Source organism: Salmo salar, chromosome ssa19 (assembly GCF_905237065.1).
Source record: "Salmo salar chromosome ssa19, Ssal_v3.1, whole genome shotgun sequence".
NCBI classification, from domain to species: Eukaryota; Metazoa; Chordata; class Actinopteri; order Salmoniformes; family Salmonidae; genus Salmo; species Salmo salar.
Genome location: NC_059460.1, coordinates 61,274,832 through 61,301,492, shown reverse-complemented (window position 1 = coordinate 61,301,492; position 26,661 = coordinate 61,274,832). Strand labels below are relative to the sequence as shown.

General features: G+C 43.0%; 2 protein-coding genes across 3 annotated transcripts; both read right to left on the bottom strand.

Moving 5' to 3' along the window:
• Nucleotides 1-1,831: 1,831 nt before the first annotated feature.
• dcakd (dephospho-CoA kinase domain containing) lies at nt 1,832-15,045 on the bottom strand. 2 transcript variants are annotated; one of them, XM_014158715.2, is made up of 5 exons: nt 14,697-15,045; nt 13,899-14,020; nt 10,089-10,292; nt 9,696-9,783; nt 1,832-5,926 (listed from the first exon to the last, which is right to left on the bottom strand). In XM_014158715.2, exons 2-5 carry the CDS (start codon nt 14,008-14,010, stop codon nt 5,641-5,643), a joined length of 690 nt encoding a protein of 229 aa, XP_014014190.1. In that variant the 5' UTR covers nt 14,011-14,020; nt 14,697-15,045; the 3' UTR covers nt 1,832-5,640. The 2 variants fall into 2 exon arrangements, with proteins under 2 accessions (XP_014014190.1, XP_014014189.1); XM_014158714.2 differs by having other exon boundaries at nt 13,899-14,011.
• A 2,589-nt stretch (nt 15,046-17,634) lies between these two features.
• Nucleotides 17,635-26,661, bottom strand: pus3 (pseudouridylate synthase 3). Its single transcript, XM_014158716.2, has 7 exons — nt 26,518-26,661; nt 24,421-24,860; nt 23,871-24,148; nt 23,377-23,569; nt 23,089-23,198; nt 22,629-22,801; nt 17,635-21,787 (listed from the first exon to the last, which is right to left on the bottom strand). The coding sequence occupies exons 1-7, from the start codon at nt 26,555-26,557 to the stop codon at nt 21,543-21,545; spliced, it is 1,479 nt and encodes a 492-aa protein (XP_014014191.1). The 5' UTR covers nt 26,558-26,661; the 3' UTR covers nt 17,635-21,542.

The following is a 26,661-nucleotide window of genomic DNA, read 5'->3' as shown; positions in this document are numbered from 1 at the left end:
GTCTTCACTGCTGTCCAGTCAATGTGGATAGGGGGTGCTCCCTCTGCTGTTTCCTGAAGTCCCCGATCATCTCCTTTGTTTTGTTGACATTGAGTGAGAGGTTGTTTTCCTGACGCCACACTCCGAGTTTGTTTGTATAGGTGCATACTAAATACCCCATATGAAATACAAGAAACATAGTATGGTTGGTGCTTGAGATGAATAGTAGTATTTGTAACAAATAAAAAACAAAGTACTATATTGCATTCAAAGTGTTTGTATTTCTCTCTCTTTGACAACAGTGGGTGGCAGAGACAGATAGGAAATCACTCGGACAAGAGATTCCAAAATGTCGCCACACTTTGGTAGAGCCTGAGGCTAATCTCTAAATGAAAACAACAAGACACCGTAAACTCTCTATCCCCTGCCAAGAAACAATTATCCGCTATCTTCCCCTCTATAATTCACACAAAAAAGTGTATGTGAATTGTGTGTACATGCGTGCAGTTGTGTGTGCGTGCGTGTGCATGTTCTGCACATGTATACATTGTTTGTGTGTGTGCACTGTGTGTAGGCGCACATATATGCACTATGCATGGGTTCTAGTCAAATAAACTTGTCACTTGGTGGGAAAGTTACTGAATTTGAATTTTAAAAGGGAGCTCAATTCCACCCTGCTCTGCCTGAGGAGTTGATACTTTGGCGTCCAGATTCCCGATGTAGAGACCTCATCTCGAAAACCCCATTAGTTCTACATCAGGTCCTTGTCTGTCTTTCAGAGGACTGACAAAGGGACACTTGTAATCTCCCCTAAACAGCTGGCTGACCAGACCAGTAAGTACAGTGGCCTGTGGACTGACAGCTGAAAACCCCTATTAAAAATAGACTGTGCTTCATTCCTCTACTGTGGCCGATGGACCGGACAGCTCAGAGGTGATTTATGGTACAGCCTGTGTGTGTATGTGTATGCGTTTGTGTCTGCGTATGAGTGAGTGTGTGTCTGATTGTCAGTACCAAGTGTGTGTGTGCTTGTCTGCATGTGTGTGTGTGTGTGTATCTGCGCGTGCATATATGTGCGTGTCTGCATAATTTGTTTGTGTGTGTGTGTGTGTGTGTGTGTGTGTGTGTGTGTGTGTGTGTGTGTGTGTGTGTGACTGTGGGTCTGCCGTGGCTCACTGCCCTTTAGCCCCTTCACTTTGTATTAATCTGCAGTCACTTGATAAAAGAGGAGCGTCGGCCAGCAGCGATGTACGAAGGAATCCAAGTAGCCAGTACACTCAGGCCACCCCAAGTCCCCTGATACAGAGGAGAGACCCAGTGCACTGCAAGGGTGACACACATACTCACACAATTGCTACCCACTACACACACATGTACTTGGTATACACACACAAAATTGGTACCCACCACACACATTACCCACGACACACAGCATCAGACATGTGGATGATGTCATTCCCTGCCGCCCTCCCACTAGCCTGACTGCTGCCAACACACAAACAGACAAGGCCCAGCCAGGCAGCAAGATCAGACCAATGGAGGTCTCCCCTCTCAAGGCTGTGAACAATAAATGTCGGCAAGTTAGTCATCCTCATTGCATCCCAAATGAAATAATTAGGTCCTACAAGTCTGTGAGGTGCCTTAATATTTTTAAAGTTATTTTAAAGTGAATCGGTCAAAGAAAGACTTTGTGTTTACTCGGCCCACCAAATAACTGCAATGTTAACTTTATTATAACTATCTTTATGGGACTATTGTTATAGTATGACAGAATGTAGTATGCCTCTATAAAAATGTTAGTATCTTAAGAGTATGAGAATGCAATATTACAAAAGGATGCAAAAACACAATGTAGGGAGGGACGTTGTATGTAGTTCCATGTTTATTTTCAAACAGGAGTAATAGTACGACAGTATGTAGTATACCTACATAAGAAGGTGAGTATGTTAAAGGGATACTTCAGGATAATGGTAATGAGGCCCTTTCTTTACTTCCCGAGTCAGATGAACTCCTGGTTAAATAAAGGTTAAATAAAAAATGTAAAAACTTGTGGATACCATTTTTATGTCTCTGTGTCCAGTATGATGGAAGTTAGAGGTAGTTTTGTGAGCCAATGCAAATTAGCGTTAGCGCAATGACTGGAAGTCTATGGTTATCTGATACCAGGTCATTGCGCTAACGCTAGCTAGCAACTTCCTTCAAATGGCAAGCAGAGAAATAAAAAATGTTATCCACAAGCTCATCCGACTCTGGAGAAGTAGATAAAGGGCCTCATTGCCAAAATCCCAAACTATCCCTTTAAGAGTATGAGAATGCAATATTATGAAAGGATGCAAAAACACAATGTAGGATGGGACATTGTAGTATATAGTTCTGTGTTTATTTTCAGACATGGATAAGAGATCATTGACATTCTTCTTTGACTTTTTTTATAGCAGCTGATAAAACAGATAAAATCTTTTAGTTCCTCATGTGTGCGGATGTACAAAAAGAAAAAACTAGAGTTGACTGAAAAAGTACAGAAGATACTGTAGCTCAAGTGTTAGAAAAGACACAGTGACATCAAGGAAGTCTTCATCTTCATTCCTTCGACCGTTTAGAAAACTCTTTAGTTTGAAAAGTGGATTGTCGAATAGATCACCTACGTCTTCATTCTAGCGACATCAGAGTCAATCAAATATTTTAAAAATGGATTACTTTACCCATATTACATAGTTACCCCATCCTTAAAATTATATTTATCCTAAATTACAAATGTACCTAATTTTATTGATAAACAGGAAGTAATCTATGGAACCTGGGAGTTTACTTTCTCACATATTAGCATTAGCATTGTTGCATGCAAAACAATAAGACTTACAGGAACCATGGTAGCACGATCGAAGCGTTCCCAAATCAACTCAGTCACTTCATTCCAATTCCCTACCATCCCCATTGCTTTGTGTTGTTAGGTTCTAATTCTCAGAGTAAAACACACATTATGAAAGCCCAGAGGGTCAATACAGCTGCATTCAGACAAAACATGTTTCCACCAACACAAGTATATAAACTCCAATTTAGGCAATCCTCCTTCTCTCAAATCCTTACATATTTTATGGTTCAACAGGAAGACTAAGTAATAGGGTAATAAACCATAATTTCTCCCTTAAGGGTATCTGACCTGACCTCAACCCCTCATTTGCCTAATCCACAGATGTCCATCCGTATCCTCTAAAGCACTCCTGTGACTTCCTCCCGTCCATCCAACACATTCCAAAGCCATCTGGCTCCTACAGATGACCATTAACTTCTGATGTAAAAACCAGTCTCTTTCACTCCTTAGATACTATACTTCTGAGTATAACAATGTTCCAAGTTTAACCCAGAATCTAACAGTATCCAACACCGTTAACAGTAAGTAAACAACTTTCAAGATCGCGCCAACAGACATGGTCGCCCTGCTTCTAGCACCTAGACAACTTTGCAGTATTTTAGTTTTTTTGTATTATTTCTTACATTATTTTCTCTATTACCTACAGGCGAAAATCACTTTTGGATATTAGATTGGCGGTCACTCACCATAAATTCAACTTCCTGGACCCTTTGTTTAAACTGCCCGAGGCAACTCCATTCATCCCGGGTGATACTCCAAAACAACCGCCGAAGGAGGAGAAGTGGGGACTTACACTCAGGAAACAGGCATACCACCCATTGCTTCAGAGTATATCACTCTCTAACAGTCAATCCCTGGACAATAAAATAGATGAGCTCAGGGCAAGGATCTTCCAGACAGAGACATATTCTGCTTTACAGAATCGTGGCTCTCTCCGGATACATTGTCCCCGTCCATAGAACCAGCGTGGTCCTCCATTCATTGTGTGGGCAGGAATAAAGAACTATCCGGGAAACACAAAGGTAAGGAGCATGTCTCATGACAAACAACTCATGGTGTTATCGGGTAACGTACAGGAACTCAAGTCCTTTGGTTCTCCCGATCTGGAATACCTCCATCAAATGCCGACCACATTACCTCCCAAGATAATTGTCTTCGGTTATAGTCACTGCCATGTACATTCCCTCACAAGCCGACACTGCGACGGCGCTCAAGAAACCGCATATACTGAAGGCACATTTATTGTAGCTGGGGACTTTAATAAAGGAAATCTGAGGAAAACACTACCAAAATGCTATGAACATCTTTGCTACTCATGGTGCGAAAATTCTTGTTCATTGCTACTCTCCCTTCCGGGATGGCTACAAGGCCCTGACCTCCCTTCACAAAATCTGACCATACCTCTTCCTCAACGTCAACAAAAGCTGATCGTGGACAGGAGCTGATCGTGGACTACAGGAGACAGCAGAGAGAGCACACCTCCATCCAAATTGACAGAGACCTGAAATTATCCCTTCACACCAACAATGTGGTGAAGAAGGCGCAACACCACCTCTTCAACCCCTAAGTCCCTCACAAACGTCTACAGACGCACCCTTGAGAGCATCCTGTCAGGCAGTATTACCGCCTGGATGGCAATTGTACCGTCCGCAACAGCAGGGCACTCTAGAGGGTGGTACGGTCAGCCCAACGCACCATCGGGGGCACACTGCCTGCCCTCCAGCATATCTACAGCACCCGGTGTCACAGGAAGGCCAAGATCATCATCAAGGAACTCAGCCACCCGAGCCACGGCCTGTTCACCCCGCTACCATCTAGAAGGCAGAGACAGTACATCAAAGCTGGGACCGAGAGACTGATAAAAAGCTTATATCCCCAGGACATCAGACTTAAATAGCCACCACTAGCCGGCCTCCACCCAGTACTGTGCCATCTGCCCACTACCCTACTTTGCCCCTCAGTCACTATCACTAGCTGGTCACCACCGGGTACTCTAGCCTGCACCTTAGGGACTACTACATAGTCAATGACCACTGGTCACTTTAATAATATTTACATACTATTTATACATCCACTGCTGTACTACATAAAACATTAAAAAAAATACATTTGCGATTATTGTGTGCTTGTTGAAATTTACTGCACTGATCGATAGGAACATAAGCATCTCGCTGCACCCACTATAGCACTTGTTAAACTGTGTTCGTAACCAATAACATTTCATTTTAAGAAATCAAAATCTTCGGTCGCTGACTCTCCAGGTCCATAGACCACTCACTAAAGGTAAATATGCAATTTTAGTGAACTATCCATTTAAAATGTAAAACAAATAGGCACAATGAGCTAAAAACATTCTTACATCACCAGCATTGCTTCTCAGCCCATGCTGAACTATTCTGTCCAGATATCTCATACAGAAAAGATATTTGCTTTAAAAAAAAAAGCAGTCTAGTGACTCCAAAAATATTTTCCCAAATAACTTCTTGACTTTTAAAATGCAAAGCAAGGAAACCTAGGAGTTCACTGTTTCCTGTAGCATTCAAAGAGCAACAAGGAATTTACATAAGAAAACATCTCACATTACTTGACCACTTTCTAAGTACAAATTGCTTGCGAACTTTCAACTCAAGCCATAACACATAACTGACCATTGGACCTCTCACCACACGTGCTGGGCCCAGTGGTCGGTTATGTGCTATGGCTTAAGTTCAAAGTGCCGCAGTCTCAATCACAATTCAACACTGCATTGCCATAGGAAGACGACTCTCGTCAAACTCTCTCTCCATTCGCTAAGACGCCAGCAATTTGGCGGCGTATAGAAGTAGTCCGCCCAGGCCGGCAGCGGTCGCTATGGCGATGGCCCTGGCCAGCAGGAACTCCATAGAGTCCTCGAGCTTGGTGTGCAGCCGCAGCACCTGGCGCTGGGTGTCCTCGCGGCTGCCCGAGTTTTCCACCACGTGACTGGCCAATCCCCGCTTCTCATTTAGGGGCATCTGGGCGGCCACACGCTGCTCCGCCTGCTCCTGGGTCAGCCCATCCCGGTTCATGAGGCGCGACAGCTGCGTGGCCGGGTCACTGGATCAGGAAAAGAGAACATGCTTAACCCTTTACACTGGTAGATTTGGACAATGATAAGCGCCTAAATTGGAATGCAGTGGCAGAACAGTAACATGATATACATGACATCAGAGGGTTTTGACTGACAGCCGTTCTAAACTTGAGCACTGCATGAGAATAAGTTGCACCCATCCCTCCAGCTAATTGGGAAACTTTTGCAATTTTTTTGTTGTCTGGGTGAGGGAAATGCTGTAAATTACAAAAATGAGACTTGAGGAATATAATAAATACTGATTTGATGTCATACGATGCACTCATGACTCCGTTCTATGGCCACCAAAATTACGATCTGCTTCTGTGAATTGCCTTGTGAAAGCCTAACACTAATATAGTATTTCATAATTTAGCTAGTAATGTTAGCAATAGAACAAGCTTTACAAGTATGCCCACCTGACCCAGATTACGATTTATAATGGACCGTTGTTGGAAACAACACCTCCACTTCGCTGATATTCAACACAGGGGCCCCACAAGCGTGCGTGCTCAGACCCCTCCTGTACTCCCTGTTCACCAATGACTGCGTGGCCACGCAAGCCTCCAATTCAATCATCAAGGTTGCAGACGACACAACAGTAGTAGACCTGATTACCAACAATGACGAGACAGCCTACAGGGAGGTGGTGAGGGCCCTGGCGGAGTGGTGGAAAGGAAAAAAAAACTCTCCCTCAACGTCAACAAAACGAAAGAGCTGATGGACTACAGGAGACAGTAGAGGGAGCATGCCTCTATCCACATCGACGGGACCGCAGTGGAGAAGGAGGAGAGGTTCAAGTTTCTTGGCATACACATCACTGACAATCTGAAAATGTCCACCCACAGACAGTGTGGTGATGAAGGCGCAACAGTACCTCTTCAACCTCAGGAGGCTGAATACATTTGGCTTGGCCCCTAAAACCCTCACAAACTTTTACAGATGCTACCATCCAGAAGGCGAAGTCAGTATAGGTGCATCAAAGCTGGGACTGAGAGACTGAAAAATAGCTTCTATCTCAAGGCCATCAGACTGTCAAAAAGCCATAACTAGCCGGCTACTACCCTTTACTCAACCCTGCACCTTAGAGGCTGCTGCCCCATATACATATACATAGAATCACTGGTCACTTTAATAAATGGAACACTAGTCACTTTAATAATGTTTACATACTGCTTTACTCATTTCATTAGTATATACTGTATTCTATTCTACTGTATTTTAGTCAATGCCACTTCATGCCACTTCATCTTAATATTTATATATTTCTTAATTCCATTCTTTTACTTTTAGATTTGTGTGTATTGTTAGATACTACTGCACTGTACTGTTGGAGCTAGGAACACAATCATTTCGATACATCCGGAATAGCACCTCCTAAATATGTGACCAATAAAATTATGCATATGCTTTCCAAATTTCTTCTGTAAGAAACATTTCAATTTGACCCTATCCAAATAGGCCAATTCCCACAAGTGTAAGGGATGGGGAAATCGATAGTTACATATCATGGTATTAATTTTGACAATGTCGCAATATTATTTTTGCTCTAGTTGGCTGTACCTGCACCAAAACTGCAGCATTTTTCCATCATAGCTTTTTCCTCCATCTTCTTTTTAAAAAAGGGAGCCCATTTGTTTTCAGCACTTTTATTTCCATTTCCATCTGCAGCAGACATATGGTGAGCAATATCAAATCGCAATACATCGTATCGGCACCAAAGTAACGTGATTATATCGTGAGGTGTGTGTGTGGGGGGGGGGGGGTTCTTGGCCCGCAGGACACAACTGAGATTAGATTTGGGCAAAACAAGCCCATAAATTGGGGCACCCCTGATGTGAGTTCAACAAGGATTCAGTTTGCGGCAAACATGTTACTTAGTAACAACTTAATTTGAATGCAAATTCAAAAATGTTACGGTGAAACATCAAAACAGCAATTCTTGGTAAGGATTACTGTGGCATTTATTCAGCAATAATCAAACTGCAAATGACTACATCTAGTAGAACGCCTACATGGCCACATTATTATTTCTAGTTTCCCAACTAACAATTCTAGCGACAGAGATAACGTTTTTGTAATGTTACCCAGTACAGTGCCCTCAAAGCTCATCACTAAGCTAAGGACCCTGGGACTAAACACCTCCCTCTGAAACTGGATCCTGGACTTCCTGAAAGGCCGCCCACAGGTGGTAAAGGTAGGTAACAACACATCTGCCACGCTGAACCTCAACACGGGGGCTTCCTCAGGGGTGTTTGTGCTTAGTCCCCTCCTGTACACCCACGACTGTGTGGCCAAGCACGACTCCAACACCATCAATAACTTTGCAGACGACACAACGGTGGTAGGCCTGATCACTGACAACGATGAGACAGCCTATAAGGAGGAGGTCAGAGACCTGGCAGTGTGGTGCCAGGACAACAACCTCTCCCTCAACATCAAGACAAAAGAGCTGATCGAGGAATACAGGAAAAGGAGGGCCAAGCACAAATCGACGGGGCTGTGGTGGAGCGGGGCGAGAGCTTCAAGTTCCTTGGGGTCCACATCACCAACAAACTATCATGGTCCAAACACACCAAGACAGTTTTGAAGAGGGCACGACAATGCCTATTCCCCCTCAGGAGACTGAAAAGAGTCGAAATGGGTCCCCAGATCCTCAAAAGGTTCTACAGCTGCACCATCGAGAGCATCCTGATTGGTTGCATCACCGCCTGGTATGGAAACTGCTCGGCATCCGACCACAAGGCACTACAGAGGGTAGTGCGTATGGCCCAGTAACCCGTACGGCCCAGTAAGCCGTACATTGACTCGGTACTGGTAACCCCTGTATATAGCCTCATTATTGTTATTTTACTTTAGTTTATTTAGAAAATATTTTCTCACTCTGCACTGTTTGTTAAGGGCTTGTTAAGTAAGCATTTCAAGGTCTACACCTGTTGTATTAGGCGGATGTGACAAATAACATTTTATTTGACCCATAATGTTCCCCAGATGTTTGAGTGTCCAGTTTTCAGTTAGTTAGGGGAACATTCTAAGTATGTTAGCAAAAACCTCCTGAAACCTATTTAGCAAGTTCTGGCATTAGAGTTAGGAGAATATTCCCTAAATATTAAACAGAACTTACCCAGAATGTGGTCACCATGACCTCAGAATATTCAATATTAATGTTCTAGACACGTTTCATTGGAACGCTGCAAGAACTGTATCCATGGAATATTCTTTGACGGAATATTCTCATAACCCTCGGAAAACTGGACACAGAAAGGTTCTTGCAACGTTCTCACGAAACGTGTCTAGAACATTAATATTGAATATTCTGAGGTCGTGGTGACCACGTTCTGGGTAAGTTCTGTTTGACAATGGTCTCTTTGGAAATGGTCTCTTGGAAACAGTACTTGCCCTTGTTGAACTTATCTCTGGTTTAGGTTTAGGAAAGCTGAAAGGCGCCGGTTGGTCGTGTGCAGCGCGAGGTCAGCATTCAATTTACCTGAATTCTGAGCGCAACGCACAACCCCAAAGCGCTGTGCTGCAATAGTTGTCATGATACTCAGTATCACGAAACTCAAAAGTATCATGGGAAGGAAAGTCAACAAGAAGCAGAACACATTTCTTGAGGAAAACAGTCCTAAGGTAGGAAGCAAACAGATATTGTCACGTTTATTTTCCAAGCTAGAGTACATCATATTTTAGGTTGAAATCTTAAAGCAGGTTCAAACTTTTCGAAATGAAAGGTCGGAGAGCCATAGTTGGTCTTACCAGTACACCACCACAGTGTGGTTGAGGAAACGGGTTAGACGCCGCGTCTCGAAGAGCAGGGGGACATCTAGCACCACGTAGCGATAACCTGGAGGGGAAAGAGCAGCAGCACTACAATAGAGCCCTCACACCAGAGCCGTGGACTGCTCTACTGTACAGTGGCTCCTACCAATCCACCCTCTATGGAAAGTCAATGTTAGGTATTCCATGGTTTATTCTCCATATGTCCCATGAAGAATTCCTTACACTTTTTCATATGATTATTATGACATATGTGATTCAGTGGATTTACAATATATGATACATTTACTGTAGACGGGAAGACCACCCCAGAAAAAAAACAGAAAAAAACGTACTGTTGTAATTGTCTTTTTTTACACTTAGTTCGCTAACCTCGGAGGAAGAAGACGACGATCTGTTTGAGCATTGCCTTGTGGATCTCGGGGTGGGTGATGGAGTTAAGCAGGCGCCGCTTGTCCTCGCTGGCGAAGATTAGCTGACCCAGCTTCTGCCGGTCGATCTCCCCATTTTCCAGCAGGATCTCGGGGCCAAAGTGCTTCACGATCCGGCAGTAGGCCGGACTGTGGGGCTCCACCACTGGCAAAGACACAGGACACGGTTAGGTTAACCTGATTAAAAGACATGGTTCATGTTCATTAAGGCATGCAACAAAATGTGTTCTCAAACATTTGCGTCAGCAAACAAAAATGAGCATTTCTTAATTGACAAGTCCATGTAGTACCTCTATGTTTCAGTCACATTCTTTCCCCTGTTTGGTGCCTAATGAATACGACGACCCTTGTCGCGGCTTTCTCACAACCATCCGATGTTTGTTTTTGTTCAGTGTAATATACCAGTTTCTTACAGTTACTTATCCCGGGAAAAGGGAGTGGGTTTGGGCCGTAAATCTCAGTAATTCTCGGTAACCCGTTTCCCGCTATTCAACCCTAGTGTTCTCAAAACAGACGGAATCCCTTTAAATATGTCAACAGGACAGGTCTTTCAAAATGAGTCTGGATGGAATACGACCGGATTCATGATGGCATATCAGAAAAGGCTGGTGGGAGGAGCTACAGCGGGTATAGAAAGTCACCACCCCTTTCAAAAATGTTCACCTTTTGTTGCCTTACAGCCTGAAATGAAAACATAACATCCAGCTTTATTTAGGACACAGTAACCCACAATATCCAAGTAAAAAAAAAATGTAACTCTGAAAATGAATTTAAAGTAAAACAGTAAAATACCCTACTTCGATAAGTGAACACCCCCCCCCACCCCTAGAATTGCAATTGCAAACTTGCTGAGGTATAATCAACCACCTTTCAGATCACAAATCAAGCTAATTGGCTTCCATCTGTGATCAATTGTAGTGACTTTGATTAGTTCAGAATAAAAGCAGTTGTTGATAGAGGACTCCACTGCTTAGTAGTGCAATTCAAAGCAAAGAATCCACTATGGGCGGAAAGGTAATTTCAAAAGATCTAAGAGATAAAGTTGTTGAAAGGCACAAGTCAGGGGATGGATATAAAATATTTCAAAGGCTTTGTCTATCCCTCGGAGCACAGTTAAGACCATTAATAAGAAGTGTAAGGCGAAAGGCACCACCCAGACCATGCATAGATCAAGCCATCCCTCCAAACTGGATGACCGGGCAAAGAGGAAACTGATCAGAGAGGCAAGAGAAAAAAAAAATGAAGAAAAAAAAACACATCAAGTCTAGTTTGAGCTTTGCCAAAAAGCACATTGTAGATTCCGAGGCCAAGTGGCAAAAGGTGCTGTGGTCAGATGAGACCAAAATTAAACTTTTTGGGCTGAACGTAAAAAGATATGTCTGGCGAAAACCCAATACATCTTTCAACCCAAAGAACACCATGTCTACAGTAAAGTATGGCCATGGCAGCATCCTGTTGTGGGGGTGTTTCTCTTCAGCAGGGACAGGAGCACTTGTCAGGAAAGAAGGGAAAATGGACAGTGCAAAACACTGACAGATTCTTGAGGAGAACCTGCAGCCCTCTGCCAGGAAGTTGAAAATGGTTCACGTTTCAACATGACAACAACCCAAAGCACACCGCCAAAGCAACCGTACACCATAGTACCCTCCAAACTCGTCATTAAGCTCGAGACCCTGGGTCTCGACCCCACTCTGTGCAACTGGGTCCTGGACTTCCTGACGGGCCGACCCCCAGGTGGTGAGGGTAGGTAACAACATCTCCACCCTGCTGATCCTCAACACTGGGGCCCCACAAGGGTGCGTTCTCAGCCCTCTCCTGTACTCCCTGTTCACCCATGACTGCGTGGCCATGCCCGCCTCCAACTCAATCATCAAGTTTGCAGACGACACAACAGTAGTGGGCTTGATTACCAACAATGACGAGACGGCCTACAGGGAGGAGGTGAGGGCCTTCGGAGTGTGGTGTCAGGAAAATAACCTCTCCCTCAATGTCAACAAAACAAAGGAGATGATCGTGGACTTCAGGAAACAGCAGAGGGAGCAGCCCCCTATCTACATTGACGGGACAGTGGTGGAGAGGGTGGAGAGTTTTAAGTTCATCGGCGTACACATCACGGACAAACTGAAATGGTCCAACCACACATATAGCGTGGTGAAGAAGGCACAGCAGCGCCTCTTCAACCTCAGGAGGCTGAAGAAATTCGACTTGTCACCAAAAACACTCACAAACTTAGACAGATGCACAATCGAGAGCATCCTGTCGGGCTGTATCACCGCCTGATACGGCAACTGCTCCGCCCACAACCGTAAGGCTCTCCAGAGGGTAGTGAGGTCTGCACAACGCATCACTGGGGGCAAACTACCTGCCCTCCTGGACACCTACACCACCCGATGTCACAGGAAGGCCAAAGAAGATCATCAAGGACAACAACCACCCGAGCCACTGCCTGTTCACCCCGCTATCATCCAAAAGGCGAGGTCAGTACAGGTGCATCAAATCTGGGACTGAGAGACTGAAAAACAGCTTCTATCTCAAGGCCATCAGACTGTTAAACAGCCATCACTAACATTGAGTGGCTGCTGCCAACATACTGACTCATCTCTAGCCACTTTAATAATGAAAAATGGATGTAATAAATGTATCACTAGCCACTTTAAGCAATGCCACTTTATATAATGTTTACATACCCTACATTACTCATCTCATATGTATATACTGTACTCTATACCATCTACTGCATCTTGCCTATGCCGTTCAGCCATCACTCATTCATATATTTTTATGTACATATTCTTATTCATTCCTTTACACTTGTGTGTATAAGGTAGTTGTTGTGAAATTGTTAGGTTAGATTACTTGTTAGATATTACTGCATGGTCGGAACTAGAAGCACAAGCATTTCGCTACACTCGCATTAACATCTGCTAACCATGTGTATGTGACAAATAAAATGTGATTTGACAGTGGTTGAAGGACAAGAAGGTGAATGTCCTTGAGTGGCCTAGTCAGAGCCCCGACCTAAATCCCATCAAGAATCTGTGGAATGACTTGAAGAGTGCAGTCCATGAGCGGTCACCATGCAATTTGACTGAGCTTGAACAATTTCGCAAGGAAGAACGGGCAAATATTGCACAGTCTAGATGTACAAAGTTAGTAGAGATGTATTCAAAGAGACTCATGGCTGTAATTAAAGCAAACGGCAGTTCCACCAAGTATTAACTCAGGGTGGTGTTCACTTATCCAAATAGGGTATTTTACTGTTTGAATTCATTTTCAGATTTTTTTGTATTAAAACAATTAACTTGGATATTGTGGGTTACTGTGTGTAAATAAAGTCAGATTTCATGTGTTTTCATTTCAGGCTGTAAGGCAACAAAAGGTGAACATTTTGAAAAGGGGTGGTGACTTTCTATACCCACTGTAGAGAAAGAATGGCTGGAATGGCATTCATGGAACAGAGCCAAATATGTGGTTTCCATGTTTGATACCGTCCCATTGATTCCATTCGAGTCTTTACAATGAACCCATACTCATATCTCCTCCCACCAACCTCCTCTGCATGGCATAGTGATCAATACAAATAATTGGGGCACGCTCAAGTAATGACTTTAAACTGCACAATGGTTTTAAAATGAATGCAAATACAAGAGTGTGGAATGTGAAAATGGACTCAACATTGTATGTGTGTGTGTGTGTGTGTGTGTGTGTGCGAGAGAGGGAAAAAAATCCCTTTCAGTCCCATAGCCTGTACCTTTTCTAGCCACCACATCGGCATCGATAATGGGGCAGCCAAGCTCTTGCAGCAGAGAGGACACAGTGCTCTTCCCTGAGGCGATTCCTCCCGTCAACCCCACCAAAAACATCCTACAAAAACTCGAAGATAGGTCAGAGTAGGTATTTGGATTTATTATGGCTCCCCATTAGCTGCTGCCAAGGCATCAGCTACTCTTCCTGGGGTCCAGCAAAGTTAAGGAAAGTTATACAATTTTAAAAACCTTACAATACATTCACAACAGATTTCACAACACATTAAGTGTGCCCTCAGGCCGCTACTCCACTACCACGTCTACAACACAACATCCATGTGTACGTGTCTGTTTGGTATGTACGTTATCGTGTGTATGCATGAGTCTGTGTGTGTCTCTTCACAGTCCCCGCTGTTCTATAAGGTGCATTTTTATCTGTTTTTGTTATCTGATTCTACTGCTTGGATCAGCATAGAGTTCCATGTGGTCATTGCTCTATGTAGTACTGTGCGCCTCCCATAGTCTGTTCTGGACTTGGGGACTATGAAGAGACCTCTGGTGGCATGTCTTGTGGGGGATGCACGGGTGTCCGAGCTGTGTGGCAGTAGTTCAAACAGACAGCTCGGTGCATTCAACATGGCAATAACTCTCACAAATACAAGTAGTTAGGCCTAAGGTTTGCAGTGTGGTTAGGTTTAAAAATCACACTTTAAGATCAATTGTAGAAATAGGCAGGGTTTATTACTTTGTGGCAACTTGTGACAACCCTGATTAATCAGTAAACATATTTTTTATTAACTTACTTTTGACCTCAGGAGTCCTTTCTTTCAATTAAAAATTATGCAGGGGTAACGTTAGGGCAATCAGGTCCAAGAGACTGCACTGCAGCTATAACGTTAGCTCGCTAGCTGACGTCAGTTGTTGACAAGTCTTGTTCTTGTTGGATAACACGTTTTCAAAACCATACCTATATGCTCCAATAGGTCTGCACAGTCACTGCCGTCTCGGCCACAGACATTACGCATACCGTTGTCGACGATTTCAGCGCAATACAAGCCCAGCTTGACGAAAGTTGACAGTGTTCGGGTACGTTAGGTCAAAGATTTGTATAACTAACCCACGATAGACCACATCAGATCACTGTCTCGTCAGCAACACTTACAAAAAAAATGTACATCCGGGTCACAGAATTTAGAAAATGTTCAAAATAAAAGTCCCCCAAGTAATAGTAGAAAAGTGTCAATAGCCTGTATGTATTCATGATATATGAAAAATAAATGTCTAAACATTAACAATGATTCATATTTGTTCATATTTAAGTGACATTTGAATTAAATGTGGGGTTTTAAACATGTTCCAAGGTCAAATAAATGCCCCCAATGCAAATCACTGTATATGGAATACATATTAGTTTATAGAGCAAAAACTATTCTAGGTGCCGCAGTAAAAGTATTGTAGGAAATACTCAGTAGGGTCTGTAGAATGTATATGGTGTCATTTCATGAGGCTCTGAATAATATGGAGTGCTGCTGGCCTTTTACTCCACCCATTTCATTGGCCACAATCCACTGTATATGGAATACATATTGGCTTATAAAGCAAACACTATTATAGTAAGCAGTACTCAGTAGGGCCTATAGAATGTATACATGCTGTCATTTCATGGGGCTCTGAATAATACAGAGTATTTCCTTATTTTCTCAGCACTGTCCAGATCAAATTACATTTTTAAATTCAGCACAATGATCCTATTGTTGTCTCTACCTTCTTGACCTTTGTGCTGTTGACTGTGCCCAATAATGTTTGTATCATGTTGTGTTGCTACCATGTTGTTGTTATGTTGTGTTGCTACAATGCTGTGTTGTCATGTGTTGCTGCCTTGCTATGTTGTTGTCTTAGGTCTCTCTTTTGTGGTGTTGTGTTGTTGTGATGTGTGTTTTGTCCTATATTTATATTTATATTGTATTTATTTATTTAAATCCCAGGCCCTGTCCCCGCAAGAGGCCTTTGCCTTTTGGTAGGCCGCCATTGTAAATAAGAATTTGTTATTAACTTACTTGCCTAGTTAAATAAAATAAAATAAAAATTAAGGATTTCACGATGGGATGGAGGCAAGGTTGTCCAGATCTCCAGGGCCCCCACTTCTAGAGGACACCCATTAGGACCCCTGCGTAGAGTCTCACCTGATGGCTCACATGCTCCTACTCCTGTTGCTTCTCCATCAGTTCAGCCATGTGGATGCAAGATTTGTTTGTGCAGCAGTGGCGTGCAAATAAGTACTTTCAGGACATCTATAGGGTATGTTATTTACTGTTGTTATATGCTGAGATTTCATCCACATTTTTTTAAGTACATGTGTTAGAAAGTATTATCACTGCAAAACCTAATCATTGCAAAAACGCTGACCCCCAAAGGTGGACATTCTGTGCTTCACAAAGTCCTACAGAGTTCAGAAGGAACCTCTGAGAGACCCAACCCAGGGAGTGGTCAGGGAGAGAAGGGGGCAGGCAGCAGGGTAAGATCAGGGAGTGGTCAGGGAGAGAAGGGGGCAGGCAGCAGGGTAAGATCAGGGAGTGGTCAGGGGGAGAAGGGGGCAGGCAGCAGGGTAAGATCAGGGAGTGGTCAGGGAGAGAAGGGGGCAGGCAGCAGGGTAAGATCAGGGAGTGGTCAGGGAGAGAAGGGGGCAGGCAGCAGGGTAAGATCAGGGAGTGGTCAGGGGGAGAAGGGGGCAGGCAGCAGGGTAAGATCAGGGAGTGGTCAGGGAGAGAAGGGGGCTGGCAGCAGGTCAGGGCATGCTCAGACACTGAAAGAGAGGACACAGAAACCTATGGATAATCCTGCTATTTCATTTGCAATTCATTCTGTTCTGCAGCACAATGAAAACATTGATAATGCATTTTGGAAGGTTTCCCAAATTCTGTAATGGCCAACTGCTACAAAAAACACAGAAACGATTAGTGTCAGGTAGCTTAAGCGGCTGTGGAAAGATGAGAATGGTGATATATGCGCTTGTGTTATGCAGCTAAAGGAAGGATTAAGCAGAGTAAGGTGGTGATGCAAGAACTATGTACAGAGTCTGTGCCGAACACTGGTGTAATCAAGTGCTTGAATTAATTGTGTCACAGGAAGGAGTAGTAAAGGGTGGACCTAGTTCTATAGTAGGAGATGACTGTACGGATAGTGATGCTGTTGTCTGTGGTGATAGAGTTAACTGTGGAGTTGACCGTACTGATAATTTGACCATTGATCAGAATAATTTGACACAACAGATTATAAACGCTGCTGTACCAGATTTGACAAATACATTGTATGGGGGTGGTCGTGATGTTGAGGAGCACCAGAAAGTTAAGACTTGCCCAAGAAAGGGGAAACAAATGTTTGGATTATCATGCTATTTCAATGGCAGTATAATGAAATATTTGATTTCCAATTTTGGAAGGAAGTTGCCAAAACTTTGCAATGGCCAAAAGGAACAACCATTGTCAATAATAATGTCAAAATTCTTAGAAATATGTGGAACAAGAATAGAAGTAACAAAGTCTTCTTAATCAGATTAAGTCCATCAACCCTTTGAGCCTGTCAACCATATGTAAGGAGATGGGAGATAAACTTAAGTCAGTGCAACATAGTCAAGGACAGTACTAACTGGCACAAAAACACCAGAGTGGGAAGGCGAAATGAGGTGACACACAAATATGGTGAGGAATAGGTCACACAACAAAATAAACCCAAAACACGGTGTTACACGTTCGAGGTCATCTTTATTTCAAGTGTGTTGTGCAGATCTTGACATGCCTTAAAGCATTTCATGGCTACAGACATCAATGCTAAGGGTCGGTAGTCATTCAGGCAGGTTACCTTGGCGTTCTTGGGCACAGGGACTCTGGTGGTCTGCTTGAAACATGTAGGTATTAGACTCGGTCAGGGACAGGTGGAAAATGTCAGTGAAGACACTTGCCAGTTGGTCTGTGAATGCTCTAAGTACACATCCTGGTTATTCGTCTGGCCCTGCAGCCTTGTGAATGTTGACCTGTTTATGGTGCATCGGGATGCTATCGGAATCATTAACATTTGTACCAAGCATGGTAGCAAGCGTTCGCTGTTTCACCCCTGTAATTACAGACTGCAATTACATGGTGTTATTACAGTGTAACTATGAATAATTGATATTGAAAATGTACTATAGTAAGGATTGTAATATTTCCTGGAAATAGGCCTACCCATGAGAACTTGTGGTAACACTTCATTTTAAGGGGTTCTTATTACACTAACAACTATTGTAATTGTAATTATTCATAGTTACACTGTAATAACACCAAGTTCTCATGGGTAGGCCTATATCCAGGAAATATTAAAATCCTTACTACGTAGTACATTTTCAATATAAATTTTCAGTCGCTCAGAAAAGGATATATAAAAAAACATTTTAAAATAAACGGAATCTGTGGCCTTTCGTCATGTGAGCTAAAATGTGTTGTGGACACTGCGAATGCACTAGATGTCCTTGTCTTATATTCTGGCGATATCATACATTCAGATGAAGATGGTATGAAGACCATTTCGAGCTCCAGAGAGGGATCGACTTGCATTGTCATTACATAATACTGCCCCATATAAAGCGCACAAGAAATTAAAAGCCAATGGCGACCTCAGCTGTTTGGCCGCTCAGAACAGAAGCGGCATTGGACTAGGTACATCAGTGTTGACAAACATAACATCTGAACGCACAAAAAAACTTTTGGGATTCTGATGATATCAAATTACTGAAAGAAAAAAAAAACTTGATGAATTTGACCAAAATACAGTTATCAAGGGGTTCATTCATGTTTTACAAGTATATCCTATTAAAATGTTATTTGTTTTACTGAGGGGGTGTGGGGGGAATCAGACTCTGGCATGATATGACCAAGCACAGTGAAGCATTCTGGGACTCCACTGGTGGTGGGATCAAGTCCAGAGTCAATAAAGTAAGGATTTTGCTCTATGATAGTTGTAGCTTGCCTTTCTGCACCAAACAACTATGCCCCTGTAGCAGTCGTGGTAAGCGAGGATCATACACAGATTGTAATAGAGACGTTTTTTTTTATGCAACGAGGGACAAAGAAAGGCTGGTGCATGACAGTAAAAACGGTACCTGTACAAATGAATAGTGGTAGGTCCATAGTGTTGTTGAATACAGCTATGAAAATGTTCAATAGCTACAGTATGTTGACGTATTTGCGGCGCTGCTGAAGAATAGTCACAGGACAAGCCACGGCAAAAGATCTGGGACTTCTGTATCATACGAGCATGTGAAAGTTACTTAACGCGACACAAAAAACTATTGTGGTAAAGATTATACCAACTCTATATGCATGTACATATTCAGTTTGTTGTTGAATTCCAAAAATTGCCAGGAAATTTGCACTTTAGTCTATGACATTTGCATTGTCCTGGGGAGCAGAACTAATTCTACATTGGTCGAGCAGAGCCTTGTCAATGTGAATAGCCAAGCAGGAAAGTTGAACAGCCATTCTAAAAGTGAACCATGCAATTCAATGGATGAACTGCGGTGCAGATTATCTGAGCAATTGGGCAATGAAGTTCTGAAAGAAACAAAAATCACCTTTCATTAAGCATCAAAGACAATAGTAGTAGTGTCCAATGCACAGATCAAAACCTTTAAGGGCTATTGGACACACATTTCAAAAATGTTCTCCTTGTAATACCAATTTGATCTGACCTTTTGGCAGAAGATTCAGATGTTTTCAGCCTTATACAAGTCAAACCCAAGACAGAATAAGTACAGCAATCAGTGAGGTAACGTAAAAAAAAAAGGGTTATTTCTTGATGAAATAAAACATGACAATAGTCAATTCTATGTCAAGAGACCCCATTTTTCCATCCAGTACAATTGAAATCCCAGTTGTTGGCAACAACAAACAGATGTACAGATTGAGTTCTGTAATATTTCACTCAGGCACAAAATCAACAAGGGAGCATTTCCGGTCAGAGCTAAATTTGACACTTAAGATACAGGCAAATTACTTCCACATTTCTGTTAGCACGACTAGGGAAGGGGTTGGCATGAGTACAGAAGGGGTTTATATTTCTATGAAGTAGTTAAATGAGTATCAGACACAAACAAAACTTGATTCAGAATGATACATCTGTAATTCCACAGTATGAATACTTTCCATTCACACAGTGGATAAAATGTTACCCATTTACATCATTCTCAATACTGGATCAGCATTCTCCGGATGCCATAATAGCTTAGAGCTAACCAAGGGAAACCGTCTCCTCACTTCAAAGCCTAATTTCCCAGTTTGAAGCATTGAATTCAGCGACATTTTCACAACCCACGGATCAACAACAAACGCATTACAGTGGTGTAAAGGACATAGTTGAACATTATTGTTCAGGAAATTCCACCCGCAAATGATCTGCTCTAAATTCACAGTCTAAACACTTCCAGTAAGTGTGATACCCAGGCAGTGTATGGCCAGACTACAAAACTGATAGAACCCAGGGATATTTCTGCAGCAAGAAATACCTTGTTGGTTTGAATCAACAGAGAAGAGCGTGCAATATATCTAAGAATTCAAAAGGCTCTCAACAATCAAGCTTTTATGTAACCCATGCCCCATAGACTTTGCTTGTAAAAATGGACATGGCTAGGATCAAATTACCTAGTAGCTTTCCTCTACATTGCATATTTAGCAAACATACATAGAATTATTCCAGTAGTAACATTTTCAGACGAATACCCATTTGTGAAATCGTATACATGTCACGACCATCTTTGGCACGTAAACTGCACTGAGACATAAGTCATCAGTGGGCTATAGATTTGAATCACTCAACAAATAGCTGCACAAAGACACACAGTCTCGATGCAATTTACATTTTAATAATGTAGCACAGACGCTCTTAACCAGAGCGACTTAGAGTAGTGAGTGCATACATTTTCCTTCGTACTAGTCCTCCGTGGGATTCAAACCCACAACCCTGGCATTGCAAATGCCATGCTCTACAAACTGAGCCACAAGGGACCACATAAGTAGTGTAGAGGTTCTCCACTTTGGTCTGAAAGAAGTCATTCACTTATGCACTGTCAACTGCAAGGAATGTGATTCTTTAACATAAAAGGCATTCAAGTCCCATGCGCCGAATACAACCTTACCGTGAAATGCTTACTTACAAGCCCTTAGCTCTATTTCCTGAACTGCATTTTTGGTTAAGAAAATATTTACTAAATAAAAAATAAAATGTAACAATAAAATAACATTAACGAGGCTATATACAGGGGGAACCGGTACCTATACCACCCACCACTGCGACCTGTATGCTCTAGTTGGCTGGCCCTCGCTGCATATTTGTCGCCATATTTGCCTTACCTCCTCACGCCATTTGCACACACTGTATATAGACTCTTTTTTTCTATTGTGTTATTGACTGTACGCTTGTTTATTCCATGTGTTTCATCCTTTCGGATAAATCTCAAATTGATTTATTCCAGAGAATAACAAAAACCTACAATTGTTTCTCCATTCCATAAAAAATATTCTAAAAGTAAAATAACAGCATTAAGAATTCAGTCAATATTATATGATAAGTCCGATTTTTCTAGCAGGTATCAATCTTATGGTTTCTGATTGGCCCCGGGGTCAGAAAGACGGCGACACATCGGGGAGGACAGACGAAATGGAGGTATTATGCGAGTGCTTCGACCTTTTGCCCTTGTGTACCGTTTCGCCACCATTTTCCCCTTCTTCTCGTTCAAGCCTGCCTCTTTTCACAAAGTGTTCTATCCTGGACTCCAGGCTCTCGCAGAGTGGACGCTCAAGCAAGGGCCGATAGGTCCGCTGTTTGGTACCTTCCATCAGCCAGCAATGGGGAGAGGAGGTCCCACCTGTTGATGGAGAAAATGGGTTGTTCCATTACACATCCCCATACAAAATCCCAATGTAACCCGAGTATAATACAACTAGCACCTGATCATACAGGCAACTGCCAAAATAATGGTAAGTCTTGAGGAAATGAGAGTTACAAGACATACTGAAAGCGGGTGCTTCCACACAGGTATGGTTCCTGAGTTAATTAACATTCCATCATGATTAGGGTCATGAATAAAAATCACAGGAGGTTGGTGGCACCTTAATTGGGGAATACGCGTTCGTGGTATTGACTGGAACGGAGTGGCATCAAATACATCAGAACACACGTGTTCCAGGTGTTTGATGCCATTCCATTTGCTCCGTTCATGCCAGTATTATGAGCCTCCACTGATAAAAAGTGCTGGGCAGGCCATTATTTTGGATACCATGGCTATGCCCCCGTCCACAGGGCATGAATGGTCCCGGAATGGTTTGATGAGCATGAAAACGATGCAAACCATATGCCATGGGAGTCTCATTCACCAGATCTCAATCCAATTGAAGACTTAAGGAGGATTTAAAAGCGGCGCCTGAGACAGCATTCTCCACCACTGGAATTTCCCATTGAAGAATGGTTAAGCATCCCTCCAATAGAGTTCCAGACACTTGTAGAATCTATGACAAGATGCATAGAAGCCGTTTTGGCTAGTGGTGGCCCAACGCCCAATTAAAAACACTGTGTTGGCGTTCCCTTTATTTTGTCAGTTACCTGTATGCTTTATACTGCTTAACCACACAGTCTCCCTGTATGCAGTGGTAGACAATAGGATAGGGATAAATAAAGTTGGATTTGATTTCAATGAAGGGTTGACAGACCTGTGCTGTCTAGGCCTTGGATCATGCCGTGGATGACCTGGGTCTTAACTGCTGTCTGGGTCCAGTGTTGCTGCAGCGTGGCCAGGGCGTGTTCCACCTCCTCAGCCTCCCTGCGCCAGCTCAACCCCTCAAAATGGCAGTCGAACAGCACCAGGGGAAAGTCCACCGCCATGCTGAATGAAAAATAGAAAGACCACTCGCTTTTGTACTGGGTTGTGTTCATTAGGGCACACTAAGGCAAAAATGTTTTACAATGGATAAATGACAAGTTTTGGACATGTTCAGATATTACCTCCCTGTTTGAGTGTTTTCTTCCGTTTGGTGCCTAATGAACACGACAAAGCACTATGGCGGACATGTTTTCTAATGACTTGTCTTGTTGTCCAAAATAGATGTGTTATTTGATTTTCTAATGAGTGTTTGGAAGAGTCTCTGGATAGCAATGCCTAGACCAACTCACCTGTATTGGGGTTTCCTGGGATTCTTCTTCACATCCAGGAGTTGATCCACTATCTCTGGGGGCTCCAGCTTCTGGCCAATCAGCAGCAGCACCGCCATGATGCACCGCACCTGGTGGGAAGAACAGACAACATAGCATGGAGGTAGTACTGGGTGATATAATAATACATTTTATTTGTAACGCGCTGTTCAAAAACCCAAAGTGCAAAAACAAGTGACAAAACATCCATATGCAATAAGCCACAGATGAAAACATGTATGTCCAATGAGTCAGGGAGCATTCTCTGACCTGGTGATAGAGGAAGGCCAGTCCTTTGATCTCAAATATGAAGAGGTCGTATGGGTCTGTGGTAGTGGGCGTAGTAGGGGAGGTTTGATGGACAGGCTGGACCGTGGCAGACAGGATGGTCCTCTGGAACTGCAGCACTCCGTTGCCCACGTCCATCTTGCAGAGGTTGCGGAAGTCGTGAGTGCCCTCGTAGCTGTAGACCAATGAGTAAGAAGACGCAGGGCTTTCAGTTCAGCTTCTAAAATGACTATTGTGATTTCAAACTGGTGGTGAGAACATAATGGAAGCGTTTCCCCTGCTTTTTAATCTAGCAAGGCAGGTTGTCCCAGCCTACCCCTACTGCTGACATTTTTAGATTCAATAGCCAATATTGTTGAGAAGGCCTAAGCTTTGCAACCTGCCCTAGAAAGAATCTAGGGTAAACAAGATAATATGGCTCATTGTTTATTTGACCGGTCTTCAAATTACATGCCGGATAATTTAGCACCACCCACCGTTTGGCAGCCTCTGCCATCAACGGTACATCCAGAGCCCCGCGTGGGAAGTAGTACCGGTAGGTTCTAGACTGACAGTCGAAGCGCGCACTGAAGCCCTGTGGAGCAGGTGACCAGTCGAGGATCCTGATGTCCTGGGGCAGGACTCTGTTCAGCATCTTCACATAAGGTAGCTCCGCCACGTCCACTTCGTTCTTGACACCAGCGTCGACATTGGACGGGAGAGTCACTCCTAGGCCTCCACAAAACTGAGTGGAGCGCAAGTCTATGGACACGACCTATGTCAAGAAAAAAGAAATGTACTGTTAAGGCTACATGAGGGCAAAAACCAAATGGGAGTTGGGAATTTGTTACAATATACATGTTTATGTCCACGCATGGACAGCTAGTAACCATATGGCCTTGCTAGCTTAACCTAAGGCATAACAAACTTGTCCATATTATTTGAAGAACATAGTTGGGTTGGGAGAGGTTGCCCGTTATTGCTCCAATGTCTTCAAGAACTATTAGCATGTTATTGTTGGAGGTGTAGTAGGCCAAGTTATCTGACCTGGGAAAAGGCACTGACTCCTTTGTCAGTGCGGCCACAACGGTGATAGTTAGAACTCTGGCGATCCTGGATCAGTCGAGTCTTCAGAAGAGCCTTGAAGAGCCAGGCTTCCACAGTGTTGTCTGTGTTCTCCTGGACAGCAAAGCCCTGATAGGCCCAGCCCAGGTAGGCTAAGCGGAGCGCAACATGGCGCCGAGGATGAGCAGAGAAATCAAACGGTCGGTCCCGACTTCCTTTTTTGCCCTTTTTCCTGCCACCAGCATCAGGCTTGCTGGTATCCTTTCCATCAGAGTTGGTTGACACCGCCATCTCATCCCCAGTTCCTTCCTTGACCGTCTCTCTCAGCTGTGTTTTCAGTCTCCCCACCTCTCCTTCCAGGTCTCTCACTCTCTGTAGTAATTCCTCAGACATGTTGCTTTGCAAACGGCAAAATAACTTATCTGGAAAGTAAGTTAGAATGACAAAGAGTTGGACTGTGTTTGAATGTAGCTACTAACTAAGACATTCCTTTTTAGAGTATTTCTGATTTAGTTAGTCACCAGACAGTGACAAATCTAACATACAAACTTAACCTACACAATTGTCTGCTGCAGGTCAGCTTGCTAGCTGTGTAAAGATAGATTAATTTGATTAGTCTAGTCAGTAATTCAGATCTAGTTAGCATGTTAGCTAGCTAGCTACCCCATTCATAGACGTTAACTGCTTTAGCGCCTATTGACGATAGTATCTTCTGACCGGAGGAGTTTTGTTAAGAGCCCTGATGCTTGCTCTAAACATTAACACGGATTACTTGCAGTAAATGTGGCGGAAGAATCAGAATTAGTTAGGTAACATAGATAATTAAGATGTCTTAACTGCATAATATGCTTATATAATTGAACGGTTGAACTCATTATTAGAATGTGTCCCTTCGGACTGGTGTTGGCAGTTGCACTTCCTCCCTCAGCTGGTCCTCAGTCACATGGGGCCCAGAGGGGAGAAGTAGGAGATAGGAGTGTCTGGAGTTGACAATTGGATTTATGCCATAGAATGAGTTGGTGTTTGTGTTATGAAGTAACAGGGACGAGATCAGAGCCTCGTCTTAGGGGCCAAACTCTGAACAATAAGACCAGTCTTCATAGCAAATGCTATCTGGCTCTGGGATACTCCTTTCTTATATATCAAGTTTCACCTTGTGACCCATTCCATACATCTGTTGTTTTTCATGTAGACTAAAAGGGCGTATCTTTGCTATAAAATATATGTGTATTCTTTGTACATCAGAGTTGCTCGCCACAACACTTGGGAGTGTTGAGAGGACCAGCCTCATTATTATAGAAGCAATGAATTACTCTATTCAAAACGTAGTAATAAGGAAAGCATAAAGTCATATCCCGATTGGTGATTGACCTTGTCTCTCCTCATTATTGGATTAGAATTTCCACGACATATTTTTTTGGAAACATAAGGAACACATCTTTCATATCTGCAAGAAATGATCAAATAAAATACATTTAAAAAGGTTAAATTACTACACACCTTTATATGGTTAGGTTTACTGTTCCCACACTGCCATATCTCCATGTTACATTGCTTGTTTACTTTAGACAGATGGAAGACATAGGCAGCCACATGTGCTAATTCGGTATCGAACTGCTCTGAACACCTGTGTGTAAGCATAACTTGGTGGGTAATGTAGCTCGTCAACTGGAAGAACAAGGCTTGAGTATTTGTTCAAAACTTCTACAGTAACTATTTTTTATTTGAAATATTTTCTCGCCGATATGAGGCATATCAGCATATGTTCAAACCGAAAACCGGTTTGAAAGCAAAGATTTACTTTTCTAAACGTAAAAACAGAGCGTCGGAATTGTAGTTTATGTGGAGCCAAATGCAGGCGAATGTAACGGCTGAAAACCCTAGCTTCTCAGTGGAGGCTGCTGAGGGGAGGACGGCCCATAATAATGGCTGGAATAGCATCAAACACATGGAAACCAATGGTTTTCGAGCGCTATCTAGCTAGCTAGTTAGCTAGCTTTATTCTGAGAATGACGCACCAGTGAAAATAGTTTCAGCTTGCATCAGCACAAACGACACAATAATATCAACATATTTTACCTTTACTTTGACGTGTAGCTTTGATGAGTAAGGTTATCATTCCCTATCAAGGCACTTTCGTAAAACGTTACAATGCATGCTTCAACTCGTGCCTCAACCTCGGAATTAACGCTTCAGTTCGCTCTGAATCAGACGCAAATTCTA